The sequence below is a fragment of the Peromyscus eremicus genome, chromosome 6 (assembly GCF_949786415.1).
Source record: "Peromyscus eremicus chromosome 6, PerEre_H2_v1, whole genome shotgun sequence".
NCBI classification, from domain to species: Eukaryota; Metazoa; Chordata; class Mammalia; order Rodentia; family Cricetidae; genus Peromyscus; species Peromyscus eremicus.
In genome coordinates this window covers 106511752-106525543 of record NC_081421.1, presented here as the reverse complement: position 1 = coordinate 106525543, position 13792 = coordinate 106511752, and the positions used below count along the sequence as shown (strand labels likewise).

Here is a 13792-nt window from a genome sequence, read left to right as displayed (position 1 = left end):
GTACATTCATTAAAACAGGAATGCCGAGGTAACTGAAGAAATAGTATGTCAACATTCTCTTTCAGTCTGTAGATACTAGACTGTAGAGGGCTTTCACTAGCCATTAGCATTTACTGTGTAACTCTATTGTTTGGCATGCATTGGGCTTGATAAACAGTTGCTTCAGGAACCCTGCAAGTACAGTAGTCTCATCGAAAGGTTATAGAATATGATGTACTAGGAAAGCCCATGTTCCACATGCATCAGCTAGGTGATTTGTCTGATTTAAACAAGTGTAACAGGAAGTGAGAAGTTTATCAAATGAAAAAGATTCTTACTCAACAGAGAACCTTAAAATGCAGCTGTTGGAGTTTTTAAAGGGGAAGCTCCATAATACTTGCTAGTTCAGGCAGCTTTACCCCAAACCACACAGAATGCTAATTTAGTTTGGGGAAAGGAAATAGAACGTCTTCATTTTCCTTTGTAGAATTAAAAAAAAAAAGTAGCTTAAGAATTGTACTTTTCTTAAAATTTTTAGGACTTTTATAAATGGCATAAAATTATCATGAAACAAGCCACTGACCTGGCAGTTCTGGGAACATTGGGAAAGCTTCCTTCCATATCAGCCTGTGTGTTAGGGGAAACCAGATACCATCATCCAGAAAAGCAAATACCACCATCTGTTCCTCATCTGCTCCTTTCTGCCTCACCTGTTTTGGGGAGAATGAGTGGCCCAGGCCCAAGAAGTGCTCCAAGGACACGGGCAGCTACTCTTTGCTCTGTTTGTGTCTGTATAAGTGTAGGAGTGAGCTCATCCATCGAACTTTGTGAAACCAGGGCTGAACTAGGGTGTGCCTTGTTTTCTCCCTTTGAACAGAGGCCCCCAACGCATCCAACCTGAAAATCGTAAGAATGGACAGGACAGCAGGATGTGTAACTGGAGGAGAAGAAATTTACCTTCTCTGTGACAAGGTTCAGAAAGGTACGTGTACACTTCCGTCTCCAGATGTGAAATGCAGCTGTCAGAGTCATCTGTGAGTTGCTCACGGTGGACCAGGAGTGTTCTTTTTGCTGCGGGACCTCTCAGAAACATTTCCAAGTGTACACTGTGTTGTTTCCATTTTGCACAGAGGTAAAAGGACAGGGATCATACATAGAGCTGTTCAGCATGATGATACTTAGTAAACTTTGTTTCCGGTGCGCAGTTAAACTAAGTCACAGTTATTATCTGAGTTTTACATAAGGTGAAATTACAGAGCCTGTTCTTTTCTCTGTGCCGTGTTGTGATGTGGAGAGAGCTCCTCAGTCTCCTCCACATGTCACTGTGATGCCCGGTGGGAAAGAGAAGGATAACACACACAGAGTCCTCAGCACTTCCCTCGGTTTGCACTTTGAGAAGTTCTTCATGTTTTACTCTCACTAGATACAGCAAGATTGGGAAATTAGTCAAAGCTGAAGGAGTTGTTACTTTCCCAAACGTCATTTTAAATAAAATTATAAATAAATAGTCTTTATTTTTAAACATCTTTGCCTAGACTGGTGTCTTATGGTTTCTGTTGCTGGGACAATTATCATGTCATGATCAAAGCCAACTTGGGGAGGAAGGGGTTTGTTTTAGCTCTCAGCGTATAGTCCACCATCCAGGAACGATAAGGCAGAACTCAGAGGAGGAGCCTGGAGGCAGGATCTGATGCGGAGGATCTGGAGGAGCGCTGCCTACTGCCTTGGTCCTCATAGCTCACTCTGCCTGCGTTAACACCCAGACCGCCTGCCCAGGGTTGACACTGCCCACAGTGAACTGGGCCTTCCCACATTATCAGTCAAAAACAAAGTGCACCACAGGCCACAGGTGGGGACATTTTTCTCATTTGAAGTTCCCTCTTCCCAAATGACTCTGGCTTGTGTCAAGTTGACATAAAACTAATTCCAGCATGACTGGTATCAATCTACACCCAACCCACTGAACCAAAGTCATATTCATTTCCAGACCCTGGCTGTATGTGCCATGGGCAAAATTATTTGTATTTAATTCTTAATATTTATCATTACACTAATATGTCTCAACATCAGAGGCCTTAGAAGACTATCTTTTTTTTTTCTTTTTTGTTTTTTTGAGACAGAGTTTCTCTGTGTAACAGCCCTAGCTGTCCTGGAATTAGCTCTGTAGACAAGGCTGGCCTTGAACTCACAGAGATCCATCTGCCTCTGCCTCCCGAGTGCTGGGATTAAAGGCATGTGTCACCACTGCCCAATGACCATCTATTTCATACTGCCACAGTGACTTGACCACATAGTGTTCTCACACTGTCCATAATGAACCTGGGGATGGGGGTACCCTAAGGCCTGGGGACCCATGCTAGCAAGTGTGTGACGTGGTTAAGAAGGTGGGCTCAGAACCCACCCTTGGGTGCCAATCCCTGTTCTGCAGACCCTTCCCTGAGAGAAACAACTAGAAATGATAAACCACACCTTGGAGAGACATGGTATGACATTCCCAGGGCCAGACCTTTGTGGCAGGAGGCTATCTCCAGAATGTGAAGCTGGCCCCAAACCCGAATGCTCTGGACCTCCTCATTCCCTCCCCAGAACTGGAAGTCTTACTAACAAAAGATGCCACCAGAAAGTGAAACGTAACTTGTCACCAAACCATGGTCCTGACTCTGAGGTATCAGTGCATTAGATCCCTGTGCCTAAAGGAGGTAGCTAGGCCACAGAGGCTCATGGCCTCCTCTGCAAAGCATCTGTTGGTGGTTATGCAGAAGTGCCTCCAAAGGACAGAAGACTGTGAGAAGAGCTGTTAAAATGGTCAGCTAAAATAGTGACTTAGAGTTTCCTCCACACTGTGCAACGAAAATAAAAACATGATAAACTGAACGTTAAGTATCATAATACAGTTGCATTTCCCCATCACATACATAAGTAAAATGAAAAGGGTTGGAGGTGAGATAAAGGGAGACAGACAGACAGAGTATGAAAGTGACAGGTATCCTGTTCTACTAAGCCTAGGATAGACCTATCCAAAAGCAAAGAATTGGACCAGAAAACAATGAAATGATTTATTTAATCCTAATATATCTAAAATTATATTAAAATAGAAATATCAACTTTCACTAGTCAGTAGAATGGTCCTTCATATGAACTGAGAAGTAAAGTCAAAGAGATGCCAGCCTGAATAACATGTCATAGTTCTGCAGAACTAGAGTGAAAAAAAAAATCCTAGTTTCATCACAAGAGGACATGGCCATCACTGTATTTAAACCAACTGCTTAATAGGGAGTAAGGAAGTGGTGTGTGGAGGTAGTTCAGCAAAGCGTGTAAGAGCTGGGACTTTGCATCTATGATGCTTACATCCCGATTCCTTCGTTTATTAGCTATTCAACCGTGAATAACTTAAGACACAATCTGGGGCTGACAGGATGGCGCAGAGTAAAGGCACTTGCTGTCAAGCCTGACAACCTGGGTTCAACCCACAGGATCCAGGCTGAAGGAGAGAACCACCCTCCATAAGTTATCCTCTGAGCCCTGGTGTGCTCGGAGTATACATGTGTACTCCCATGCATGTGCACACACCAATAGACCCAGATGAGGACAGCATTAGTACACCTATATCACAGGACTGGTTTGAGGACTAAATGAGTTAATATTTATGCACAAAGCACTTAGGATAGCATCTGCCATGTGGGAAGCTTCATTTATGTCAAGTGTCACAGTATACATCTCCATACTGGGTTGAGTCACACCCAGAGATTCTGATATTCTTCCATACTTCAAGTTTCCCAGAAGTAAACTAGTTTAAGGGTGGAGAAGTGGGAGGTTCATGTGTTGACTAAGACAAAGCTTAATGGATTGGGTAAATCTAATACTCCGCTACTAGGAGTGAGTAGTAGATGCCCATTCCTGGAGTAAATAATGTGTAAAGAGTCAGCAACCTGTGAAAACTTTAAATGGTGCAAATCTCCTGCTACAAATTCTTTTTCAAACATTTATATTTACATGAGGTAGAGTGATGTGCTAGCTGCATTTGCTAGCATGCTCATCAACGTGATTACAGCCATTGCAGTCACATGCCTGAATGTAACCGTTTGCAGATGACATCCAGATTCGGTTCTATGAAGAGGAAGAAAATGGTGGAGTTTGGGAAGGATTTGGAGACTTTTCCCCCACGGATGTCCATAGACAGGTAGGTGGGTTGTTACTGCAAGTTTTATTTTAGTACATGTTCTGCCTTGGTGGAATTCAGTGCTCAGTTCCACATGCTGAAAAGAAACCAAGTTAGTCTCTTTAACATCCATACAGCAATGCTATTTTTATGGCTCTTCCAGAGAAGTACCCTAACATAGAGCTTCAGGCAAGGTGCTGCTGGCTCTGAGAGCCTGGCATGGTGCCTCATTTGGGGACTGTTGTTCAGGTACTGAAGGCAGTGGCCCTCAGTTCTTCCCATGAAAATGGTTAAGTATTGACCTTTATGGCAAAGCCTGAGAAGAGGGAACTGTGCTGAGGAGTCTGAAGGCTGAGGCTGATCTCATCCTGATGAGTCAGGGTCTCCAGCTGCTTATATGACCAGGGGTGAAGATGCTGAGCCACCTCATTAATTGTCACCCTTTGAGGGTGACTGAGAAATGTGTTTTCGAGGAATTATCAACAGTCCAAATATTAACCAGTAAATGGCTAGTTAGTTAGTGGGGTGTTTCTATGTGGTGAAATATCATGCAGTTACTAGAAAAGGAGAGTCTGTGAATGAACAGAGACATCAAAATAGAATGCTAAGATTTGTAAAGATTTATTGAGAACATAGTGTATATAAAAACAATTCACTGTTCATGTGCACAGGAAGCATGAGAAAATAACAGCAGATCCCTCTAGGAATCTGTACTGCAGAGGTGTGTGAATGGGAGCTAGGGAGGCAAGAAGAATTATCAGTGTATGCCAGTGTATTCCTCCTACATTTTATGAAATCTTGATCCTTGTGAATATAAAGATAGAAAAATATGAACCTAAGTGTGTCCATGCCTTTAATCCCAGCACTTGGGAGGCAGAGGCAGGCAGATCTCTATGAGTTTGAGGTCAGCCTGGTCTACAGAGTGAGTTCCAGGACAGCCAGGGATACAGAGAGAAACTCTGTCTCAAAAAACCAAATTTTTTAAAAAAAGTAAGGGTGTGGCATACTGACTGGAACTCTGTGCAGGTGCTGGGTTTTGGCACACGTTATTTGAGCTTGGAGTTTGAATGTATGCATACAGAGTGTGTCTCGTGCTCACCACCACTAGAAAACAAATGCCCTCACCAGTGTCTGGGTTTTGTACCCTGCAGTTTGCCATTGTCTTCAAAACTCCGAAGTATAAGGATGTCAACATTACAAAGCCTGCTTCCGTGTTCGTTCAGCTTCGGAGGAAATCAGATCTGGAAACTAGTGAACCAAAACCCTTCCTCTACTACCCTGAAATCAAAGGTACCTGGGTTATTTAGACTCTTGAGCTTGCTCTGGAAGATCAGTGGGTCACCTCCTTCACACAGCCTCCTAGACACCACTGTCTGGATGTGAAGGGCTTATTTTTAGAGACAAGAAGGTCATGAATTGAGATCATGGAGTTAGCCCCAGTCACTTATGATACTGTTATTACTGCTAAGCTTGTATATGATGTAGACATTTGGCGACTTAACCTTTGAATAGTAAAATCTAGGGTTGAGCTGACAAGATGGCTCAGTGGGTTAAAGCACTTGATGACCTGAGTGTGAGCCCCAAAACCCGTGTGGCGAAAGGAGAGAACCAACTACCAAAAGATGACCTTTGACCTCCACATTCGTGCTGCAGCCTGTGCACAGAAAGAAGAGGAGGAAAGGAGGAACAATGAGAGAGAGAGAGGGAGGAGTAGAGGATGCAGAGAGGGAGGGAAAGGAAAAGAAAAAGAAAGGCTCAAATGTTTTTTCAGCTACTCAACACCACCTCAAGCGTTAAACAGAAAACTCAGCCACCATACAGTGCAGAACTATAAATGAAAAGGTTTCTATACTTTTTCTCGCCAAGGACACATCAGGAAAGGTAGACTATAGTTAAAATACAAAGTATGATTTTTTTTTTTTTTTGAGATGCTAAGCATCACATTCTGGGCCTTGTAGAAGCTAGGCAGATGTCCTACTATTGAGCTGTTCTCCAATTATAGTAAGTTCTCAAAGCAAAGCATTCATAAACCTATGAAATTGTTGAGGAGACAGCCCTGGAGCCCGTGGTCTAAAGAAGCCTCCAAAATGTCTTCTTCAGTGAGAAGCCACTTGGGATGTTATTGAAGGTGAATAGAAGTCAGGGGTTCCTCTGTTTATAAAATAAAGAAATGCTCGGGGGCAGAGGAGTGACAGCTGGTGTTAGTCCTGGGAGAAGTGATCTCTGTGGGTGCTGAGATGGATGAGGAAGGCTGAGGCAGGGGAAGGAGGCCAGGTCCAGGCGGTGTGAAGGATTTTACATTGACTCTAGAGTGAAGGCCAGGCCTGCCTGAAAACTGTCTGGGATGACACAGTGAGATTGATGCAAGAATCCAGTGGGCCTTCAGGAGGGTTAGAGAGGTCCCAGAGCCTGGGAGCGAGCATCGGCAGACACTGCCATGGTGGCGCTGTGGAGACCTGGGCCTTGGCTGAAGGGAAGTGGAAGAGAGACTCAGAGTAACAGACAGTTCTAGCATTTCCAGACTGGAAACTGGTGGTGTGGTTAAATTGATAAGGCCATCAAGAGAGGAAAATCTGAGGGTGAAGGAGAAGCTCAGTGTAAACATGTTTCAGTTCAGGTCAGGTGCAGGGTGGAGGCCAACCAAAGGCCAGACCCAAGTGGGTGGAGACTCAGCAGCATCAGGAGAATCCCTGACCCTACAGAGTTTAAGTGCAGGAACACACAGCACTAGTCAGCCTCTTTATACCTCTATTTTCAATTTTTTCTTGAAATCCTTAGTTCTGAGAGGAGATCTGTAAACTTGGAGGCTACACAAAGCTCCAGCAAAATCAGCAATGTCTGGATCAGAGGGAGTGAGGCTGGAGAGGAGGAGGTCAGCAGCATGACTGCCACCAGATGCAGGGCCCTTGCTGAGGTTGGGAACACAGAGGGGCGGCAGCACCGAGGCCCACCCAGTGTTGGCTCCTTGAGGGCAGAGGGTGATGTGCTCAAGAATGTGCTGTAGCAGAACCGTTTAAAAAGCATTTCTGGGAGTCCATGTTTCTGAGCTGTGATCTCTGCTGGGTCAGATTTATGGGACATTCTGTGGCTGGCCTACTTCCTTCCTTACTGGCCTGAAGTCTTCTAGATCCTTCCATCCACACAAGGCAACGTGAAAATCCATGCTTTACCTGAAGCCCCTGCCCTCTAAAAATAGGAGAAAAAAAATTATTATCTTTCCTGAGAAAAACAATAGAATTCATCTCCTAAAATATGCCTTCAAAATAATGTTATCTTTGCTGGTGCAGAATCATGAGAAAAAGAAAAGAAAATACAGGTTAGCTACACAGGATGTGAGCCTACAGACGTTCTGAGCTTGACTCCCAGGCCGCCTTTTCTGGTGCTGTCTGCACCAGACACTTTGCTACACTAGCAAAGGCCCAGCTTCCTCAGTACTCCACCTCAGCAGGGTAGGGGCTGTCTAATAGCTGGATGAGAGGATGGGGTTCACCCAAGTTCTGATTTCCTCAACAGACTTCAAACACACCATCTATACCATCATAAATACAAATACAGCTCCATAGAGTACAACCAATGTAAAGATTATCTGGAGAAGGAGAAGTGGCAGCTGAGCTCCAAGGACGGAATGGCTGCCGTGCATTAATATAGTACAGTCCGGTTATTGTATTAGAACTCTTTTTTTTTTTTTTTTTTTTTGGTTTTTCGAGACAGGGTTTCTCTGTGTAGCTTTGCGCCTTTCCTGGAACTCACTTGGTAGTCCAGGCTGGCCTCGAACTCACAGAGATCCGCCTGGCTCCGCCTCCCGAGTGCTGGGATTAAAGGCGTGTGCCACCACCACCCGGCTTGTGTTAGAACTCTTAATTGTGGATAGTAGATTCCCTTGTTTCATTTTCTTTTCCACATTCTGGGTTTTGTTAATGGTGTTTTGCCTGTGGGTATGTCTGTACACCACGTGCATGCCTGGGGCCTGAGGAAGGTAGGAGGGCCTTTCAGATCCCTGGAATTGGGGTTCCAGAGTTATGAGTTACCATGTGAGCACCAACATAACCACAAAGGCTAAATATGCACTGGATCCATCAAGTCAGGCATTAGCATGTATGAAACATCGCCCTCTCGTTACCACCCTGAACTCTGCATCCTCTGGAATCCTTCCTTGACACCATATCTTACAAACACTTCTTGGGGACAGTGAGGTCAGCAGACAGTTAAAATAACCAAGTGAGGGGTGGTTATGTGGCGAGAAGATACTCAAGGACTTCCTGTACTCAAGCAAAGAAGGACCATAGTGAGTTTTCAATAGGAAAAGCTAGAAGTCAGGATGGAGAACAGTCATGTTTTAAGTTATAAAAGACATGACCAAGCTAAATACAGGCATTTGCCAGAGAACCCAGAAACTGAGACCAAAGTGCTTTCGAGGCACGTGCGCAGGAAAGGTCAACAGAGGCTGGGCTCCTCTCTGTGCTGCAGCTCTTATCTACGGTCATTATTAATGCAGCGTTAATGTGCAACACTGTTTCTGAAGTGTTGCCCAAAAAGTAATAGTCTGCTGTGATAGAAGGGCACTGGGCTCTGGGTCTGACCTTCTCGACCGTAAGATGAGAAAGTCACTTAACCACCCCCAGCTTCAGCTTCCTCTTCTGTGAAAGGAGATTCTGTAGAAGTGACCGTGAGCTTCCTTCTAGAACGAGCATCCACAGTGTACCCTGTGGGACCACTGTGAAAAGCAGACTGAGAGGCTGGATGGACCCGGTAAGAAAATCTCCGCCTTCCGGTCTGTGGGACTGAGACTAGCAAGTTCCTTCATGAAGGCTGTCTTGTGGAATCTTCTGAAATAGCATCTTGTCACTGAAATAATCCTGGCAATGCTATACCCAATATTTTGAAAATTATCTCTTAAAATTTTGAATTTGGAGAATAGAGAGATGGTTGAGCAGTTAAGAATGCTATTGCCTTTTCAGAGGGCATGAATTCTGTTCCCAGCACCCACATAGGCCAATTCACAACTGCTTGTAACCCTAGCTCTGGGGGACAGCACCCTCTTCTGGCTTACACAGGTACCTGCTTACATGTGGCATACACTTACACAGACACATAAACAAAAACAAACATTAAAAACTTTAAATTTTACAGTGAACAGTAAGCATCTCTACTTTAAAAGGGAGTACACAGTAAATATGAAGCCTTTTTGCTAGAAACCCTGTCAGCAAACATCATTTTGCCTGGGGGACAGCTCAGTGTGTGACGTGCTTAGCACACAAGCATGAGGCCCTGAGGTCAGATCCCCAGAACCCACACAGAAGCCAGACACGTAGCGTGAGTGATTATAACCCCAGTGTTCCCACAGGATGATGGGAAATAGGTCTTTGAAGCTCATGAGCCAGCTAGCCTGGGATACACAACAGCAAAGAGATCTGCTTTCAAACAAGAAGGAAGGCAGGGACCAACACCCCAGGTTGACCTCTGACCTCCACATGCATGCTGTGGGCACACCACGCCCGCTCACACACATGGATGGGATGGGGTATCTTTTATAAAAATTAACATTTCTAAAGATGAATAAGTTACCTGTTGTGTTTCATGCTTCTACAGTGGAACAAAATTCCATGTGAGATAACAGTTCATGGGCTGACTGAATATAGCTATTAGTTTTGGTGTAACTGGTAGGGAAACTTTACAAATCTTTCTATAAATCTTTAGTTAGGAAGTAGCCAGGGTCTCTTCCCCCCAAGTTCACTCCTTTCTGGCAGAAGCTCATTTTCTTCATAATCATCCTGGTGTGCCCGACTTTGGCTTTAAAGGGACTAGTGCGGTTCACCATACTACTGTTCTACTTTCTCCTTCAGCTGCAGTAGATGATCCAAGGTAGCCCATAAACACCAGCCTTGTGCCTCACCATGGGGTGACAGAAACACCCACAGAACTAGAAAAGTGGAGATCTTTCTGAGCATAAACTGGCATTGAAGAGTCAGACACAGGGCAGTTGTTAAAAATCGGCCTGTTCACTGCATAGAGAATGCCATGTTGACTGTTTTATGTAAACAAAAGCTACCTTCACTTCTCGGCCCCAAAGACAAAATAAACAAGTATCTCCCAGGAAACTCACAGACCACAAAGGAACAGGGACACCGTGGTAGATGCCTCACATAGTGACGGACTGAGAGCAGAGTGGCTGATGGCCACACAGGCCATGATGGAACTGAGGGCAGTCACAGAATCATAGAGGACACCTTGGCTAATGAGAACACAGACAGTGAGAAACAAGAACTAGAGAACCCCATGAGGAGCAGCAGTCCAAGTCTCAAGGCACGTACACCTGGACAGGCCACTGTCCCAGAGGCAGTCTCTATATTTGATCTGAGACCCTAGGGGCCAAACCGTCAGTCACGAACCTGTAGGCCTTCTCTGTGTTCCCAGGATCTATCTATTTCTCTTGTCACAATAGTCAAGAAGGAACAGGTCTCCATTGCTCACGTCTGCAGTCTTCCTTGGAGTTTCTAGAAAGTCCTATATACAGTGACAGATGTAGCTCCCTTACATACTGTCCTATACACATCATTCTCTGAGACATTCAGTAACTCTCCTCTAAGCAAGACCCTTAGGTTCATATTCCTGAGACTCCCCAATGTGTGTGACCTGAGTCCACCTTACTTCTCAAGAATTTCTTATACTAACTTTTCACTCCAGCCAAAATGTTTGCCTTTATTGTCAAAAGCACCCCATCCATGTTATTACTTTGAGAAATCCCTCCATGTCCGCTTGCCAGAATATCCCCTGTTCTTCTCACATAAGGTCTTTGGTCTTTACAGAAGTTTAACAGACCATGAATCTGCTCCATTAAGTTTTCACATGCATACCATCATAGGGTCCTTGACAGCAGAGATGTTGGGTCATACATCTCTTTATTCCAGCACCTAGCTCAGTGTATGTACATAATAAATGTTAGCTGGTTCATCATAATTGTCTTAGATGTGCAAGAACAAGTGTTTACAATGTTGGCTGGGTATGGCAGCGCATGCCTCTAATCCTAGTACTCAAGTAACAGAGGCAGTTAAATCTGTGTGTGTTTGAAGCCAGACTGGTCTACATAGTGAGTTCCAGGCAGCTAGGGCTATATATGGTGAGACCCTATTTCAAAATAAATAAATAAATAAATAAATAAATAAATAAATAAATAAATAAATAAATAAATAAATAAATATAAATAAATAAATGGAAGTGCTTTTTAAAAAGATTGTGCATCTTTGGGTTATCTAGATCTTGAAGAGCAATCAGCTCTTTCACAAACTTGTTAACACTGGGAACTTAGAAGATGTTGCCCAGTGGAGTTGGGTGTGTGTTGAGCTGTGGTCGTCAAGGCTGGTCTTGGTCTTCATGCCCACTGGAATAAGTATCATGCTTCCTCCTTGGGTGCCCTCTATTTCCCTTTAAGGATTTAAAAATATCCTGAGAATCAATAGTCTCTCTGTGGCTGCTGGTGGGACCCAATCAGTCTTTCCCCTCTGGTTTCCCTTCCTGTAAATACAGACAAAGAGGAAGTGCAGAGGAAGCGCCAGAAGCTCATGCCCAACTTCTCAGACAGTTTCGGCGGTGGCAGTGGAGCCGGAGCTGGTGGTGGAGGCATGTTTGGTAGTGGCGGCGGTGGAGGGAGTACCGGAAGTCCCGGCCCAGGTATGAGAAAAGTCTCTTGTGTCGAAAGCCTTTTCATGTTGGTGAGGGGATAGTTTCCTTTCCCAGGTTTCCAAGCATGTCTCCTGCTTGAGTGGCGGTGACATTACTAATTATGAGATTTTAAATTAATGGACATTTTCCTACAAATGTAAAGTTTTGTCAAAGGAGTGTGTGTTCACCTTACAGTACAGTGGCTCCTCCCCTATCCAGTTTCACTTTCTGCGGTTCAGTTGCCCGCGGTCAGCCTGAGTCTAAAAATACTACCATTGTCTTGCCGAGAGAGACCACATGCCCCAAACTGTTAGTGCAGCCTGTTGTTATAACTGCCCTGTTCCTGTGATTATTGTTGTTCATCTCCTGTCTTTTTACATTGTGAACTTTACCATAGGTCTGTGTGCATCAGTTTTAGGGGGTCTTGGACCATGTATATCAGGATAATGGGCAATCCCCAAAACTGTAAAAAGGAAAAGTCAACTGAAGCATTTATGTAGAAGATACCTTTCTCAAATAATTTTTGAGTATTACCCCCTCTTTTGGAGGAGCAATTGTTGTATTATGCTGGGAAACATTAAAACAACAATCATACCTGTTACATGGTAGATGTGTAATATATACCTCTACACAATACTGCAGACTCTAGACACTACACTGTAGAACACTGAGTCACAGAAAATCCTACCACTGAAGAGTTAGCAGGAAAGCACTATGATGCTATGTGGATGAACTACTTCTAATTTTGCCATGCATATATTACAATAAATATTTATGAGCTTCTGGCTACAGCTGTGATCCTCATGCATGGGTTTTCAACCATTTATTTATATTAGATTTTTATTATCATTACACCACAATTGTAGACGTAGAGTGATGGGTGCTGTGTTTGTTTCTGCTGTTAGCTTGAGCAGTTAGTTTCTCATGGTAATACAGTTCTTATAGAAGCATGATTAAGTATCATGCTTAATGACTCATACCAGATTGAGTGAAAACCCTTATAGCACAACTGACTTGAACGCTGTTTCCTGTTTTCTGTGTAATATGCTGTGCTGAGCATGGCTTTCCATTTCTTCCAGGTAACTTAAACTGTCACATCAGAGTGTGTGGTGTTACGTGCTGACTGCTCCTCTGGGGAACTTTATCAGTTCATTCTTCCACCAAAAAGAATGAAAATGAAAGTGGAGGCCATTTTGTCCATTAAGGCATCAGTCTATTATTGGATTTGGGGTTTTCTCACCAGGGGTCATCTTATTTAACTATTTTCATGTAGCTCTTCGTGTGACTACTTGCTGTTAGCTGTTCCCCTTCACTCGGGAGGAAAGGACCTTCTCAGCATCAACTTCTCTGAGCTGCCAGTCTGGGCACTGTGTTGCCACAGTGGAATTCACCTGTCTTTTCCCACAGTGTATTCTACTAACTCTTGGGCGAAACCTGTGTAGGCTGGCACTGTGCCACACCACGGCTTGTTCCCCTGAGTGTGTACCCAGTCTGTTAACAGTCTCCCTGATGTTCCTTTGTCTCATTGCTGGCTCAGGGTATGGCTTCTCGCACTACGGATTTCCTGCTTACAGTGGGATTACATTCCATCCTGGAGCCACTAAATCCAACGCTGGGATCACCCATGGTAAGTCAGACTTGAATACCAAGGAAGAAAATGCACAGACAACAGTGTCATCTTTAAAAGTTTTAGAAAATAACTTTCCAGTAAATTCTTATTTTTGTATAATTCTAGGACAGCATAAGGAATACTCCTAACACTTATATATTTACTGATGACATTGCATGAATGGAAATAAGGCAGAGACACAATGTAAAAAAGAATACACTTGACTATCCAAACATAAAAACATCACCTTTCCTGTCTGTCTTTTCACCTCAAGTGCTATCCTTTTGAAATTAGTTTTCATTTGAGAGGATTGGTCTTTTCCACTCACACACATCCTCTAAGTATCTGTGGTTATGGTCTGCTCGTAGTTTATATAAAGGTATATT

General features: G+C 43.8%; 1 protein-coding gene across 1 annotated transcript in view; it reads left to right on the top strand.

Moving 5' to 3' along the window:
• The window catches only part of Nfkb1 (nuclear factor kappa B subunit 1), a 115529-nt gene that overhangs the window by 80666 nt on the left and 21071 nt on the right, over nucleotides 1-13792 (top strand). Inside the window, exons 10-14 of the mRNA XM_059266309.1 lie at nucleotides 857-961; nucleotides 4068-4159; nucleotides 5290-5428; nucleotides 11663-11806; nucleotides 13335-13424. Coding sequence (XP_059122292.1) covers nucleotides 857-961; nucleotides 4068-4159; nucleotides 5290-5428; nucleotides 11663-11806; nucleotides 13335-13424 — 570 coding nt within the window. The remainder of the gene's footprint in view (nucleotides 1-856; nucleotides 962-4067; nucleotides 4160-5289; nucleotides 5429-11662; nucleotides 11807-13334; nucleotides 13425-13792) is intronic.